We start from the raw sequence: 15474 nt of genomic DNA, 5'->3' as shown, positions 1-15474 counted from the left end.
TCACGTGATATTCATCAGAAGGAAGACTTCAGGCATCAGCAAAACCAGATGAAAAGTTTTTTTTTTTTTTTTTTTTTTTTCTTAAGGCCCTGGCTGGTAAGAACAGCAACAAGAGGAGCCTACAAGGCTCATGTTAGCTCCAGCAAACTTAACAGCATGCATTTCTTCACTATCCCACTCTCACCAATTACCAAGCACTGACTGGGGCTGTCATCACATCCCAAAAAAACCCTCTCCCACTATTTTCTAAGCTGTGCTAATGTGCACCGCAGGGAGCCCCCTCAGCAGTCTCATCAGAAACCTCAAGGCTGCCTTGCCTGCATTCACATGTGCACAAATCCATCTCCTGTTGCCTGAGTAAAGGGCACCACAACCCTGCTGAAAATAAGCCCCTGCAATCTTTTGCCCTCTTCTCTCACGTGTCAGAGCAGCAAAGAGGTAGTAAGAAAGGCCAGCAGTCCTCTTGTGGGCCATGGGTTTGTGGAGTCACAGAATCATGGAATATCCTGAGATGGAAGGGACCCACAAGGATAAAGTCCCCACTATCTAAGCAGAACGCACTACCATAACAATCACATGCACATCGCACAAACTGTCCCACTCATACAACTACAGGATAAACCTACTGTCCAAGGAACAATCTGTGTAAATGACTAAACAGAGAACACGCAGAAAAAAAGTTTGAAATAGCCCTCTACCCCCAATTTAAAACACATGACTGTACAAAACCTCAGGGGAAAAAAAAAAAAGGACTTTAAATCTATTTCAGAATTGACAATTTCAAAAGCAACAGCAAAAATAAACCGCTCCTCTATTTTATATAGCCTATTGTAATTATTGTGAGGAAGCAGAGCTTTCCAGACTGCAGATATTAACCTATTTATACAACTAATGTTGTGGGTTTTGTGATTTGAAACATTCACTGAATGGCATACATTATGATTATGCTATATTTTTTGACCAAAATGTTTTAAAATTTGGTATTGCACAGCAAGCTTAAACATATTTTTAAAAGCTGCAGTTTGATTTACTTCGGCAAAGGTGTTTTGAGATGTGGGAAATGCAAGGTCTTTGTAGCACAGATAAGGGATCTTCTTGGAAAAGCCCTTCACAGTGCTCGAGATTGGCTAGTCACACAGAAGTATGCAAACAGCCTCCTGGGTCCTCCTTACCCCACCTTTTCCATACAGAAACAAGCTCCCTGATACAACTGAGATGCCACCATGCTCTCTTGGGAACAGACTTTGCTCTGTGAAGTGAGAACTCTATGAAGCAAATTTGGTAAGCATAAAATTTACTTATGCTTCTTTCTGTCAATACAGCTTTGTCAATGCAGCTTGGCCAACAAGCTCCCCTTAAGGCACCTGAACAATCTCTTAATTATTTAATACATTACTTCAGAGGGAAGACTTAAGGTAGGGAGTTAGACCAATAAACAGTTATTATGCTGGCAAACAGCAGATTTATCAAGAAACACATACATTCTATAACTTCACAAGAAGCCTGCCTTATAAGCAGTATTTAACTGATGTCAAACAGCGTGAAACACCCAAACTGAATTTTCGTAATTATCAAATTGGATTTGATGAATGTAGCAATCTGTAACAAGACTAACCTTTTCTGCAGTCACTCTAAGCTTTGCAATTAAATCTACACACAGTTCAAGAGACTCTGCATGCCATTCAGTCTTCTGCTGCAGTATCTTATAAACCATTTACACAAGTATTATTAGATATGTAGATACTATGTTACTTTCATTTTCCCCCTTTTTTGCTTAATCTGCCTAACAGAATTTCAGGAAAAAAAAAAAAAAAGCCTCAGCTGGTTAAAACCCTTCTCATTCTTTTCCACTACACTATTTTTAGCACCAGTGAAAGATGCACAAGCTAAGAGAAGATTCAAAAACAAATGCTCTTCACAATTGTGGTGGTTCTCATCAGCATCAAGCCTGATTTTTGTCGTTAATCCACAGAAAGATGAATATTCAGCCGTGCTGATAATCAAACTTGTGCCTGGCTAATGACATTTTCCTGTCTCCTGTCCCCTTTCAGCATGTCCAAATCCTATGTTATGTGTCAGAAGAATTAAAGCAAACAAGGAAGCATTCCTTAATGACTTGGATCTGGCTGATATAATAAATACCCAACGTAGTTGTTTAGCATGACAGATACATTGCAGTCATGCTCATAACCCAGAAGGGAAACTAGTACATAGACTTCAAAAGGCCATACTCAAACCTGACCAGCTTACAAATATCCTGGTTTCTTTTCATGCCTATGATCAAGGTGAACTACCCAGGGTGAGAATGAATACCTATACATAATTATTAGCACTATTCATCTTCAAAGATTTTATACATATTATCTGCTTATTCCTCCTACCAGCCCTGGGAAGCACCGCAGGGAAGTTTTTATGAGAGAAAACAAGGACAAAGAAGAGACAATCTGCAGGAGCAACCAGAGCATCAGGCCCTCTAACCAGGCATTACTCTAACTTTTAAGACACTATCCTTGCTCCCTGGCTGTGCACAGGCATTAACTTCCAGTTAGCAGGACAGATACTTGCAGGGTGCCATCTTCTTTTGAGGTCTGTTTCCATGCACATTTCTACCACATGGTAAGCGTGAATAGCCTGGTACCACAGAACTGATGATAAACAGTAAACAAATACCCTTAATTCCTTAGCTCATTTCTCAATAACTCAATTGTATGCTCAGATCTGGAGTGGCCAGGTAGGGCCCACTTTGCAGAGGAACTGAGGACTCACAGACGGCTGGATTTAGGAGCTGGGAACTCAAACATCAAAAGCCTAGCACCATGTTCAGCACTGAAGATCAGATCTAAATAGGCTGTGATTTTTGTTTTTAGGAAAGCAAATCACCATCACAATGAAAAATCAAAATTAACATCTGACTCCCAGTGCCAGTTCTGCTTAGCTTGGAGCACATAGGTCTCTCCTCCCTCCAGAACGAGACCATGTTAAGAATGAGCTGTGCAATCCAAGAACCACCTCTGTTCTCCAAATCACATGCTGAGTGTCAAGGTGAAGTCATCTTTATTAGGGCTTGTTTAAAGCTAACAATTTTGTCAGGAGAAAAATATGGCAGGGATACTTATTTTTGTTTCAAAGGAATTAGAAACAAAGTCTTATTTGACGTGGCATCTTTGGCAAACACAATTCATGCTATAAGCCTTTTGCAGAGATAAAGAGACTGATCCTTGTTCTACTTAATCCTTAAGAAATTAGGAAGCATACCAGTACGTAAAAAGGCTGGGACAATCTTCAAAAGATTATCCTTCCCCACCCTAATGAATCAAACAGACATCCAAATGTACTTCCCAAGGTGTAGTCCTCACCCAGCTATTAGGAGTGAAATATTCTAAATGGCCTAACTTGTTCAGACCAACATAAACGGCATGCAGGTGATGTGAGCAGAGGAAGAATACAAATACAGGAACATTTCCAGAAAAAAACAAACAAACAAACAAAAAAAACCCACAAAACAAAACAAACAACAACAACACAACAGAAGAAAAAAAAAACACAAAGATTTAGTTGCAGACCATTTCATTAAGCAAAAGATAAAAACCATCAGAACATACTTGCTGGATTGTAACCTTTTATTGTATGAGTTGTTCCTTATCCTTACCCTTTTTTTTTTTAATTTTTATTTCAAGAGCAATTATAGAATAGTTTGAGAATTTCACTGAAACTTCAAATAAAAAAATCATGAAAAGCTGTCAAATTCTGTTCAAGAGCAAAGCTGTTTACTGTAACTTCTGACAGTTTAAGCACTGCTTTACTATCATTTAGCATGACAAGAAGGAAGTCAGAAGACAGAAATAGTAGAAGCAAGTAACCTTAATTCATCACATGGTTTGAAAATGGTGAAGAATGACCACCATGCTGAACAAGTGAATCAGATGGTTAGCAATCTTCCACTTACTAAACCACAGCGTAACCACGATGACTGAAATAAAACTCTAAACAACACATTTTTAAGGTGACAACACTCCTTTAAATCTACAAAAACATTCCCACGTACAATTCTCAGAAATATGAGCAAGCAGGAAACACACATATTCAGGGTGTGCCTGACCTAATTCTACAGTCTACTAGTTTAGAACAAGATGTATTTCTAATATAATGGCATACTTTTCAGAAAAATTTAGCCTCGCTTCAATTTTTTTAAAACATATCCTTGCAACATGCAAAATGTTTCTTAAAACATAAAAGCAGAAAAACAAGTTAGCTATGACTGAATTCCTCTTCTGGAGAAAAAGAAAAGGAAATCTCACTGGCATGATTTGGATAAATAATGAGAAGTATTTCCTGTATGTAAGGATTGGTGAGTCAGCATCAGGTAGGCCTCCACCATGATGTAGCAGAGCCCAGGGATACCCATGTTAGGAGAGACCCATGGGCCAAGGCCTCATTGAGCTGTACACAATAGGCAGAGCTCTCATCTTGAGGCCAGATCTGTGTCAGTCCTGTATCATGGCTGAGGTATGTAGTAGTACTCGCAACTCACATTCACCTTCACTCAGATGGATCTGCTCTTGTGTCCCCCATGCTTTTTTTTCTTTTTACATAACCAAATTCCAAAAATCACACTTGTTATGAAAAAAAGCTCATATTGGTAAGGAGGCAGCTGTCCAAGTTTCTAATTTTCATAAAAACAGTTATGTTTGCCTTTGATCACCACATGCATACTTCCCCTGAGAGAATGAGGAAGAAAAAGCTGTACTGCCTGTCAGCTCAGTTCAGTGGCAATAAAAATTCCCCAGCAAGAAACCATTCCAGAGGACCATGCAGGAGAGAATAATCCAGTCATTAAGAAAGGCTAAAAGTAAGTTTCTGCTCTCTTAAAGATTGAGATCATATCCAGGGTCTCATTCTGTAAATATGAGGGTTATCACTCATATACCCCTGAAAACAGTGGGCTTGAAAATTGCATGATCATTCATGCATGATCAGAGTCAAACCCTAAGAAATTTGGCTCTAGCTTCTGTTCATTTCCACACCTTTAATTTGGGAATCTGTTAAGATTTCTAAAAAATAAAATGGAGAACATATGGAAAGGAAACAGTACAAAAAGGCACAGGAAAAAAGACAAACTGCTAGCCTGTGCCTGCTCTAGCCTTCACTGAGCTTCCCTTCCCTTCTTGAACAGGAACCAGCAGAGTGCCTTGGCGGCCAGCAGGGCCCTGGAGAGCATCAGGCACAGCACTGCCAGCCGGGCGAGGGAAGGGACTGTCCTGCTCTGCACTGGTGTGGCCTCACCTTGACTTGGACCCAGGAGTTGGACTCAATGATCCTTGTGGGTACCTTCCAACTTGGATATTCTATGATTCTCATGCTCTACTTTGTACCCTTCTGTATTCCCAGGAAGAGGGAATCACAGCACCTTTAACAAATTGGAATAGACAAAGTAACTATGAAAACTATTAAAGCATCCTTAATGTAATTTGTATAAAACCATCTAGAGTTTAAATTGCAAGAAGCTACTTTTCCAAGTTCATTGAAAATAAACACAATCCTATTAACTCTTTACCTACTCAAAAGCAAGAAAGGGGTTGATGAATCCACATTATCAGTATTCCACAATTTACATCACAAGAAAAGCATTTCTTCTAAAGCAATGACAATTAACAATTAGTGTAACAATAGATAAACAGTGAAAAAAAAATCAGTTACTTCTTAAAAATTTGACAAAAATGAACTTTGCAACAAGCCTGAAGCTACTGCTATTGAAGCGTCTATATCATGTGCACACACAGGAACAGATTTTCCAGTTTAGTATTGTTTTAGCTTGCCAATTTCCAATTTAAATAAAGCATTTCAAATTAGTATCCCGTGTTTTTTCTTTCAAGAAAAAAGTCCTATTATTTCTATGTTTATCTTCTCTCACATGCCATGCATTGTAACTCTGTTTTTTTTTCCATTTGTTCTAGACATCACATGGTTCCAAATTGACAAGATTTTCTCTAACACCTCACTTCAACTCTGGACAACTAACTTAAGGGTTTGTAATCAATTCCAATGAATTACAAAAATTAATTCTCTTTTATGCCCTGACATACAACCCTTTTGGCTCCAGCTTTTAATTTGTCCTCCCTGCTTTTGGCTAAATTCTATAGTCTTTAAACATTTGCAGATTCTGAAGGTTTCTTAGGGACTTTTTTTTTTCTTCCCCAAAAAACGTTTTTTTCAGTTGTCAAGTATAAATCTGGTTCCTCACTTCCTACCTCTCTTTTGAGTATAAAACTTGTTTATGAGATCAGTTCTTCTCTTTCAGAAAGTGCCACGGGCAAGGTGTCACATAAGCAAGGAAGCCAGGGTCACCCGGCTGCCCTGGGCAATGGTACCTTCATGCACAGACCTGAGGAACACACCCGGACTCTCCACTATAGCAGAATGCCAGATCCTGTAGCCCCTAACACCTTTCACTGGTCAGAGCCAAAATCTGTCAGCAAGCTGCATCTGGCACGCTGGATTACAGAGCAGGAAAGACACCGACTGCTGCCACAACTGTCTTGAGCCCCCATCACTGCCCTGTGAGGCTGACTCATACACAAATGCTCAAGGCAATGTGAGATTTGTCAGGTCTGATGTTGCCCACTCACTTGCACCTGTAGATATGCCTGTACTATAGGAGAGCAACACAGAAGTGCATTCGACCAAATTGCATCAGAAAGAAAAACAACCTGGAGCCTTTAACGTGCTTTTCTCATTCCTGCTAATGACCTTCACTTCATTTTCTGTTATAGGTACAAACATAACCAGACAATAAACGAGTGATTTATAGGTTGAACTAGCACAGACACATTACAAAAGGCTTTTCCATTGTTATGAAATAGCTCTATAAATATATAGTAGACTCATTTTCCATCTGGCTTTGAATTATAGATGGAAAATAATGTCCAGCAGGATTGATGCAACGCAGGCCAGCCTGCAAATTCTGGCAAGAGACAGCAAGAAGGCTGATGAAATGCTCAATTGTTTTCTCCTATTCTGTGCATAGTGCTTCACTGTTAGCAAAGTTTACAGACTTACTCGTTTACTTGAGTCTTCACAAAAATCTACTGTTTCTACAATTCCAATTCAAAGCTACAGTCTGCAGTATGGTTTTAATGGCTTAACACTGCACGTCCACACCTTGATATAAGATCCATGGTTTGCCATGCTCTTCCATGACTGAAAGTGACTGGTTTACTTGCTGAAAGCTCATATCATTGCTGATAGCACTGAGCCACATCAGTGCCCCACACCGACAGCATCATATCTTTTGCCAAACTATCAGCAGCAGGATTCATATATGCAGAAAGCTCATTGCAATTTATTAACTTGCAGTACCCTACTACAGACTTTTCCAAAATAGGAAAGTTATACTATAGCAGACTTAACTGGAATGATGAAGAGCATCTAATAGTGTCCTACCACTGGGTGTCTCAGAAGGAAACAGTTTCTGAACAAGGCAACTGATTAATGTTTTGCTAGGGTTATTTCCCTCCCCAAGAGGTGCAAGGGTACAAGCATTAGAGAGCATGGCCAGGTGACCTATAAAAGCCATTTTCACTATTTAGTTAAAAATAGTTATATGAAAAATGATAGCTGATCCTCATAAAGAACATTTTAACACTATGGTAATGACAGCTTTGCTAGGGCTGTCCACCTGAATTCAGTCAGCAATTTAAATTAAGCTGGATGTGCCAACATAGACATCCTTTCTAGGCAGGAGATCTGACCAGGGTAGGGGGGAAAAACCTGGTGAAAGATGTTTGTAACAGGTCATAAGCAGGATAATAATTGTTTCCTTTTTAACATATATAATATTGTGCTAAATAAGTTTTTTGGCCAAATGACACCAGAGTTACATTTTGTTTTCACTTGTGTTAGATAAAGCTACAAATACTTGACAAAAATCTTCAACAAGAGCAACAACAGCAGCCAACAGTTTTATCCTGTATTGTCTGTTCCACAATTTTTGGCAGAGCTATTTAGAAAGATTTCAGAAAAAGAAAACATGTTTCAACAAAGTATATAAGCAAGACCTCCCTTATCCATTAAGATTTTAAAATGCTATTTTCTTTCTCAATTTTTCTTCTTCAGCAGTTAAATCTAACTTGGTCTCAAATGCACATGAATTCCTACAGCTACACCACAGAAGTCAAATCTTCTGAATTATAAGCTATATAAAAAAGCATAAAAACAACAGCATTTCTGAAGTCTATAACCCCAGGTCTGACGTACCTGCAACAGTCAGAACTGCTGAACAGACAATATCCCACATTTCCTACTGTAATTCTGGAGCAAACCCTCTGACAATACCCAAACAACACAGCTCCTTACTTACTGGCAGCTCATATGTTCTCAGTGCTACCAGCACCAATATCCTGAAATCCTTCTTTAATAGAGGGAAGCACCAAGTTGCAGCAAAGCTTCAGAGTTTAAACAGTTTGTACTGCTACGGTCACTCCCCCAAAGCCCAGATGTCTGATTCATGTAAATATTTCAGTTTAAAAGTCCTCCCCAGCTGATCCACGAAAACTTTGAATATAAAAATCCAAATGGTCACAAATAGCTTTATTTTATGCCTCCTACTTTCAGGACCCACTCTCCTCCCCACCTTGAATCTCTCCAGATTCCCAGTTCTTCCTGTTTTTTTGGTAGAAAAGGTGCAGTTTCATTAAACTCTTGATGCTGTCTGGTTAAACATACTACTCTTGCCACTCATCTGCCACACGTCTCTTAGACAGACTGAAAGGAATCAGCTACCAGAACTTCTGAATACGTATGTAACCATGTGCACAAAGACTCCACAGCTTAGAAGACCTTAGATTTGAGCCTGATAAAGTTTGCAATAACTGGAAATGAGTTAATATGTCAATGCCTGCGTAGATGTACTGCTAATGAGTGCCCATAAACAAGTGCCTTCTGCCTTCAGAGCTCTGCTGTCTATGCACTGCATTGCAGAAGCACTAGACATTTATGTGGTCTAGAAATGTTACCCTCTACCAGTTTAGATCTTAACATTACGAGCAACAGAACACATTACTGATTTATCTGGATTGCCCAGAAATTGCTCCAAATGCAGTTACACAGAACAGAATTAGCTGTAGTATACATCATCAATAATATATCACCTTTAATGGAAATAGAACACGAAGTACAAAACTGTTTTAATCCTGACTCATGCCAGTGATAAGGCAACGTGTACGTATTAACAAGCTTTTAAGTCTGAACTTTGCATGGCAGCTGATTAATGAAAAACATCTTAAGAGGTATTTTACACACAAAAAAACCACCCAACACAATAAAAGTAAATTATCACTAACTTACCATGTAACTCATGTTTATACAGTACATACATATACAATGTATTGCATGCACTCAGTATTATTTTTGGTTTGGGGGCAAGCATTTAATTCTTTATAATCAAATTATCTAGTCTATCTAGATACAAGTGCAATAGAGTACCTGTACTCTATTAAGGAGGTTGGTGGACATGACAAGAAAGAGCAGCAGCATCGAGACACTAAGGCACACTGTACCACACAAGGTTAGATGGGTGGTTATAATTCAGCACTATGGAAACTCCACGTAGAGTACACAGTGCTTGAGAGCAATGCAACTTGTACTAGAGCATTCATCCCCAAACTCAGAAAGGAGGATAAACAGCATGGTACAAACTAACACATCAGCTCATACCTGAGGGGCTGAACCATCACCCCCTCTGGTCTCCTTTAGTACAGTGCCTGTAGCAGAGTCAGGACCTGCAGGCAGCACCTGAAGCACATAACCTGGAGTTGCTGCCACCACATGCAGTTTTGGTGTTAGGACCCTATATTGCAGCCCAACATCCAGCCTGCAGCACCATGAAGCTTAAATTACTCTATCTGCTTTTGGCCTGCGTGTCAGTCAGTATATTTTGAAATACATAACAGTTTTAATGTAAGTGGATTGCTTTATTGCTAGAGAGAATACTCAGAATAAATAAAAACTCCTCTCCTCACTCCTGAGCTTTTAGTTTCCTACAGAAAGTTACTTGTTATTTCACCCATAACACAAAGCACCTACTTGCTATGACTTTTATTTTGGAAACGCTGTGAGCAGTTTAAGACTCCACCTTCCCACTCTGGAAAAGATCCCAACAAGTAACTGCTAACTCATTCCTAGCTCATCTGCCACAACTCCAACTGCCATTCGCTTTTAACCAATTAGATGGCAGCAGCTTGAGAAAACTAATAAAAGATAGCAAATTTTTGAAAGTCGAATGCAGTTACAGTAGCTATTAACTAAGGAGAATTCATAAAGACAGAGAACACAGCATAAAAACAACAAAAAGCAACAACCCCCCCCCCGCAAAAAAAAAAAAAAAAAAAAAAAAAAAAAAAAAACAACCAACTAAATACTGTTGTAGTGAAATGCAATTAAATTTCAAAGTGTCCTGCCTTGAAAAAGTAGGTAGCCTGTACTGAAGCTGGAGGAACTGGGTGGTTACTGATTTATCTGAATAAGCTCTGATCTACCCACATCCCTGCCTGTTTCCAGGCCTGACATCAGGCTGTACAATGGAGATGGGAATGGGAACAGGCCCAGCAAGCCAGCTCCACTACCCACGGCACAAGCACCTGGTGCTCTCCTGGTGCTCCAGACCAGGCTCTGCGGTCTGTGACTAGAGGTCCAGTGACAGTTTGCATCCAGTGGAGAAGAGCAGGACCAGGCTACAAGGGCAGCACTGAGAAATGAGGCAAAACTCAAAGCATTGTAACCCAGCACAAGAGATCCTCTACCTAACTTTGGCAAGAGACAGGCTGGTATGGGATCCCTGTTGGGGTAATTATCTGGCAGCCCCACCAGACACTGCCGTATCTCACCACAACAGTCAGCAAGACAAGCAGCTGGAAACCAGTTCAGATAAACCCACTGAAGCTACCGCCGCACCATGGAGCTGCAGAGCCAGGACACTCCTTGCAAGCAGAGGTACAAGCGAAGCAAAGGGTAGCTGTGTTATCTGTGGAAGTAACTGAGTTCACTGAATCAAGCAAGTTGTTTAATACACATTAAGCCACAGACAACAACAGAAAGCAAAACAAATCTACATAAGCCTACATTTTAGAGTGGCTGCATTAGTAAACTGCAAGTAACACTAAAGCAATCCTACACCAAAACAAACAGAGGAGTTTTATTTAGCACAATTGCAGCTCTTCAGGAAAGCTCATCCCCGAGTTATTTTTGGGACGCAAGAGTGTGGGGTGATGATTTCAGCTGGGTAACGCCAGTTATTAGTACTTGGTCAATTTATGTCAGCAGAGGACTTGATACCTTGTTTCCAAGAGTGGAAAAACATCTTGCTCAACACTTCGAAATAACTGAGGTTTAGGATGGGATGTTGGCAAGACACCTCTTGCTTTGTTTACACGTCTGGATAAATATCTTACACACCAAGCATAGTCAAAACACTTTCTAAGAATATTCCATTACGCTCTTTCTTATGTGACTAATAAGACTTTCACAAAAATATTTGGCTAGTGTTATGTTTCAGCAAAATTAGCCAGGAACCATAAACATATTTTGTTGAGACTTAAAAAGGAAAATAACCACAGAAAATACAAAACTGAAAAAGCAGAGACGATGCCTATTTCAACACACACAATGAAGTGTTCATGTAGAGGAAAAGTATCCATTTGGGCACTGAATAAGGCTGCTCTTGAAAGTGAAAAGTTCTAAAATTGAAATGTATTCCAGAACAGTCCACTCCTGCCCATTTTTAATTTGACAAGCAAACAACCCATCTATGTTGTAACCAAAATAGCAACTGTCTTTCAGAGTGTTTATCTCAAAGACAACAAGCAAAAAAAAGGCTAGGATTTTTTTATTACGTTTTTTTTTTTATTATTTTTTAAAATTATTATTATTTTTTTTTAAGGAAAGTCTTCACAGTCTGTTCTTGTGAGGAATATTCTACTCTTCTGCTGAATAATCCAAAAGACTCAAAAATAAATTTTATTCCAATAGCAGAACTTATGCATGATGTTATTAAGTATTTAAGATGAAGATAATAGGACTTACTGCAGAGCCTGCTAATTAAAGGTTCTATTAGTGTACAAAAAAGATTTCTCTCACCCAAAGATTTCAACTCAATCCAGACCAGAAATGATCAAAACCTTGACATTTTAGAGCTCTTAATGCAGACTACATGAAGTGAGTTTCCTGTTTTCAAGCTGGCCATCAACTAAGCAAGACACTTACTAGAAACCACCATTAAGGCTTTTGACGCCATTTCCCACAGCATTCTCCTCGAGAAACTGGCTGCTCATGGCTTTGACTGGTGTACGCTTCATTGGGTTAGAAACTGGCTGGGTAGCCGGGCCCAAAGAGTCGTGGTGAATGGAGTCAAATCCAGTTGGAGGCCGGTCAACAGTGGAGACCCCAAGGGCTAAGTACTGGGGACAGTTCTCTTTAATATCTTTATCGATGATCTGGATGAGGGGATCGAGTACACCCTCAGTAAGTTTGCAGAGGACACCAAGGTAGGTGCGTGTGTCGATCTGCTCGAGGGTAGGAAGGCTCTGCAGGAGGATCTGGATAGGCTGCAACGATGGGCTGAGGTCAACTGCATGAAGTTCAACAAGGCCAAGTGCCGGGTCCTGCACCTGGGGCACAACCCCAAACAGAGCTACAGGCTGGGAGAGGAGTGGTTGGAGAGCTGCCAGGCAGAGAAGGACCTGGGAGTGATGGTTGATAGTCGGCTGAATATGAGCCAGCAGTGTGCTCAGGTGGCCAAGAAGGCCAACAGCATCCTGGCTTGCATAAGAAGCAGTGTGGCCAGCAGGGCTAGGGAAGTGATTGTCCCCCTGTACTCGGCTCTGGTGAGGCCGCACCTCGAGTACTGTGTTCAGTTTTGGGCCCCTCGCTACAGTAAGGACATGGAGGTGCTTGAGCGAGTCCAGAGAAGGGCAACAGAGCTGGTGAGGGTTCTGGAGAACAAGTCTTATGAGAAGTGGTTGAGGGAGCTGGGATTGTTCAGCCTGGAGAAGAGGAGGCTCAGGGGCAACCTTATTGCTCTCTACAGGTACCTTAAAGGAGGCTGTAACGAGGTGGGGGTTGGTCTACTTGTATTCTCCCACATGCCTGGCAACAGGACAAGGGGGAGTGGGCTAAAGTTGCACCAGGGGAAGTTTAGATTGGATGTCTTTTAAAGACTTTTAGATGTTGAGCTTAGCGATATGGTTTAGTGGAGGAGTTGTTAGTGCTAGGTCAGAGGTTGGACTAGGTGATCTTGGAGATCTCTTCCAACCCAGGTGATTCTGTGATCATTAAATGGCCCTCTTGGTGGTAAGCCTGGTGCAAAACTCCAGAGTTACAGGCAGAAGTCTCAGCATACTCACCAGCAGCAGGGTCCCCCCTGTCGGCAGGACACAGCTAGGGCAGCATGAGGGTGCCAGAATGCTCATTGTCACTGCTTCAACTGCTCCAGGGATAAGCAAAGCTTTTAAGTCTCATGACTGTTGAACTGGCTGGCCTGTGTTCACAACAGGTTTTATTTTGAATTGTTTTTAATTCTGTTGTGACAGTCTCCTAATTGAAGATAACGCTGTCTGAAACAAATGTGGTGAGAGACTGAAGATTCTATTTGCGGCATTAATAATAATTTCATCTTTCTGAAGTGCACTAACTCCACTCTACAACTGGTGAAATGGCATTTCCCATAGATCTTCACAACACCTTCAAAACGATATTGGAATGACTTAACAGAGCAAAGCAAAGACAGATACGGATGCCATGGCATATTAAACAATTTTCTGAAGAAAACTGAGTTTCCAAACCAGCTTTTAAGAGGAGAGAGAAGCTCATTCCATGATCTTATCAAAGAACATTTTGTAATAGGGACAGACAGATGGGGTATACTTAAATATAGCATAGCCCTAATGCACTAAGCTCTCTACAGCTTTATAATTGACAGTAAACAGAAATCCAGTTTCCCCCTTGCTCATCTAGTACTAGCAAACAGGCATAATTAGCCTGCTCTTGTTTCAATACTTTACACGGTACATTGAAAGTGAACCATCTTAACATCACATGTTTATCACTGCTTCTCAAGTAGGACAGCAAAACTACACATCAACTTATTTCCTTGCTGTCCAATACATTCATTTGGGCATTTTTGACTGAGCCACATCGTATGGTCCTGTGAGGGGACTACCACCTGCAGTAGGCTGGGAGCCATGATGCAGAGCTGAGTCACAGTAACCTTTTCACTCAAGAGCAGCCAGAACAGCATGTCTGACCACAGCCTTACACATACATTTGAAAATGGAGAGGCTGTTGCAGAGACAGGGGTAGACGTATTCACAGTCCCCATTACTGGATCTGAAATGAGGACTATTCTGGGAGGTGAATGCTCCTCTACTACCTACTGCTAATGCATGCCTGAGGAATTTGTGTGACCAATATTTTTCCTCCACTAGTGCAACATCCAAATCAATGGCTTTCAATCACAGTCAAAAAGAAGGCTTAAACTGCTGTGCAGCACAGCTTAAGCCAGAGATAAGCACCATGAGGGGTCAAAGCTAAGATCTGTCTAGTCCAAAATGACTCAAATATTACCTAATTAACACACTGTAAGAATTGATCTCATAGAAACTGTGGAGACTAGCAAAAAATTGAGCTTTCAAGGTGGTTTACTTAAAAATTAAACCATTTAACAAATATAACTGCATGACCTGATTTGAAGATCACAGAATAATCTTATTTTTCCCATTTGCAACCTGGCCTCTCTGAAAGGAAAAAAATATAGTAGATGCTATAGAAAACAGTTAGTAGAAGAAAAAAATCATACATACTACAGAAACTCTACAGATCAACAAATCAAAACTGTAATGGGAAATCAACTATTATTAAAATTTAAATAATCTATATATTTCGTTTTTATTCTTTAGTTGGCTTCCTGAAAAAAAGTTACAATGAATAAGGCAAGTTTTTCAAGAACTCCTAAGCTCCTTCACAATAAATACAACAGTCTTTTTTAAAACTGTATTTGTATAAAAGGTCCTTGCTATCATAAACTTCCATCTGCTGAGCCTGTATCAGGCACTAACAACTGATAAAGGGAAGTCTTATCACACAGCATTATATGACAAGGAGGTCTGCAAGTGCCTGCCACAACATTTCTGTCAATGGATTAGAGAACTCATTCATAATTACCAAATACTACAGTAGGTAACATTCCAGGAAGATGTAACCTTTTCTGTGGTTAAGATTAGGGATGTCATGATTTTTAAATCTCCCACCCACCCAGAGGAGGAAGAAATTGGCCAATTTACACAAAGGTTAAGGCTTCCTTATTCTGTTTTCCTCCTTCATTTGTTCCAGTTATGTTGATCTAGCAGATGACATTAAACACATATGAACTGGGAAAAGGACTGGGTAAAATTTACCCAGCTATGCTAATTTCCAGTCTTACTATGA

General features: G+C 40.2%; 1 protein-coding gene across 3 annotated transcripts in view; it reads right to left on the bottom strand.

Moving 5' to 3' along the window:
- KCTD20 (potassium channel tetramerization domain containing 20) overlaps positions 1-15474 on the bottom strand; it is a 35059-nt gene that overhangs the window by 13365 nt on the left and 6220 nt on the right. Inside the window, exon 1 of one of the 3 annotated variants that reach the window (XM_082778372.1) lies at positions 8357-8458. The exons of the other annotated variants lie outside the window; for them this stretch is intronic. Within the exon in view, the coding sequence (XP_082634498.1) occupies positions 8357-8367 (11 nt within the window). The 5' untranslated portion in view covers positions 8368-8458. Of the gene's footprint in view, positions 1-8356; positions 8459-15474 lie in introns of those variants that run through there. 3 annotated transcript variants of the gene reach the window in all.

Source organism: Aythya marila (assembly GCF_965140915.1).
Source record: "Aythya marila genome assembly, chromosome: 24".
Taxonomy (NCBI): Eukaryota; Metazoa; Chordata; class Aves; order Anseriformes; family Anatidae; genus Aythya; species Aythya marila.
This window is presented reverse-complemented; position numbering and strand designations above follow the sequence as displayed.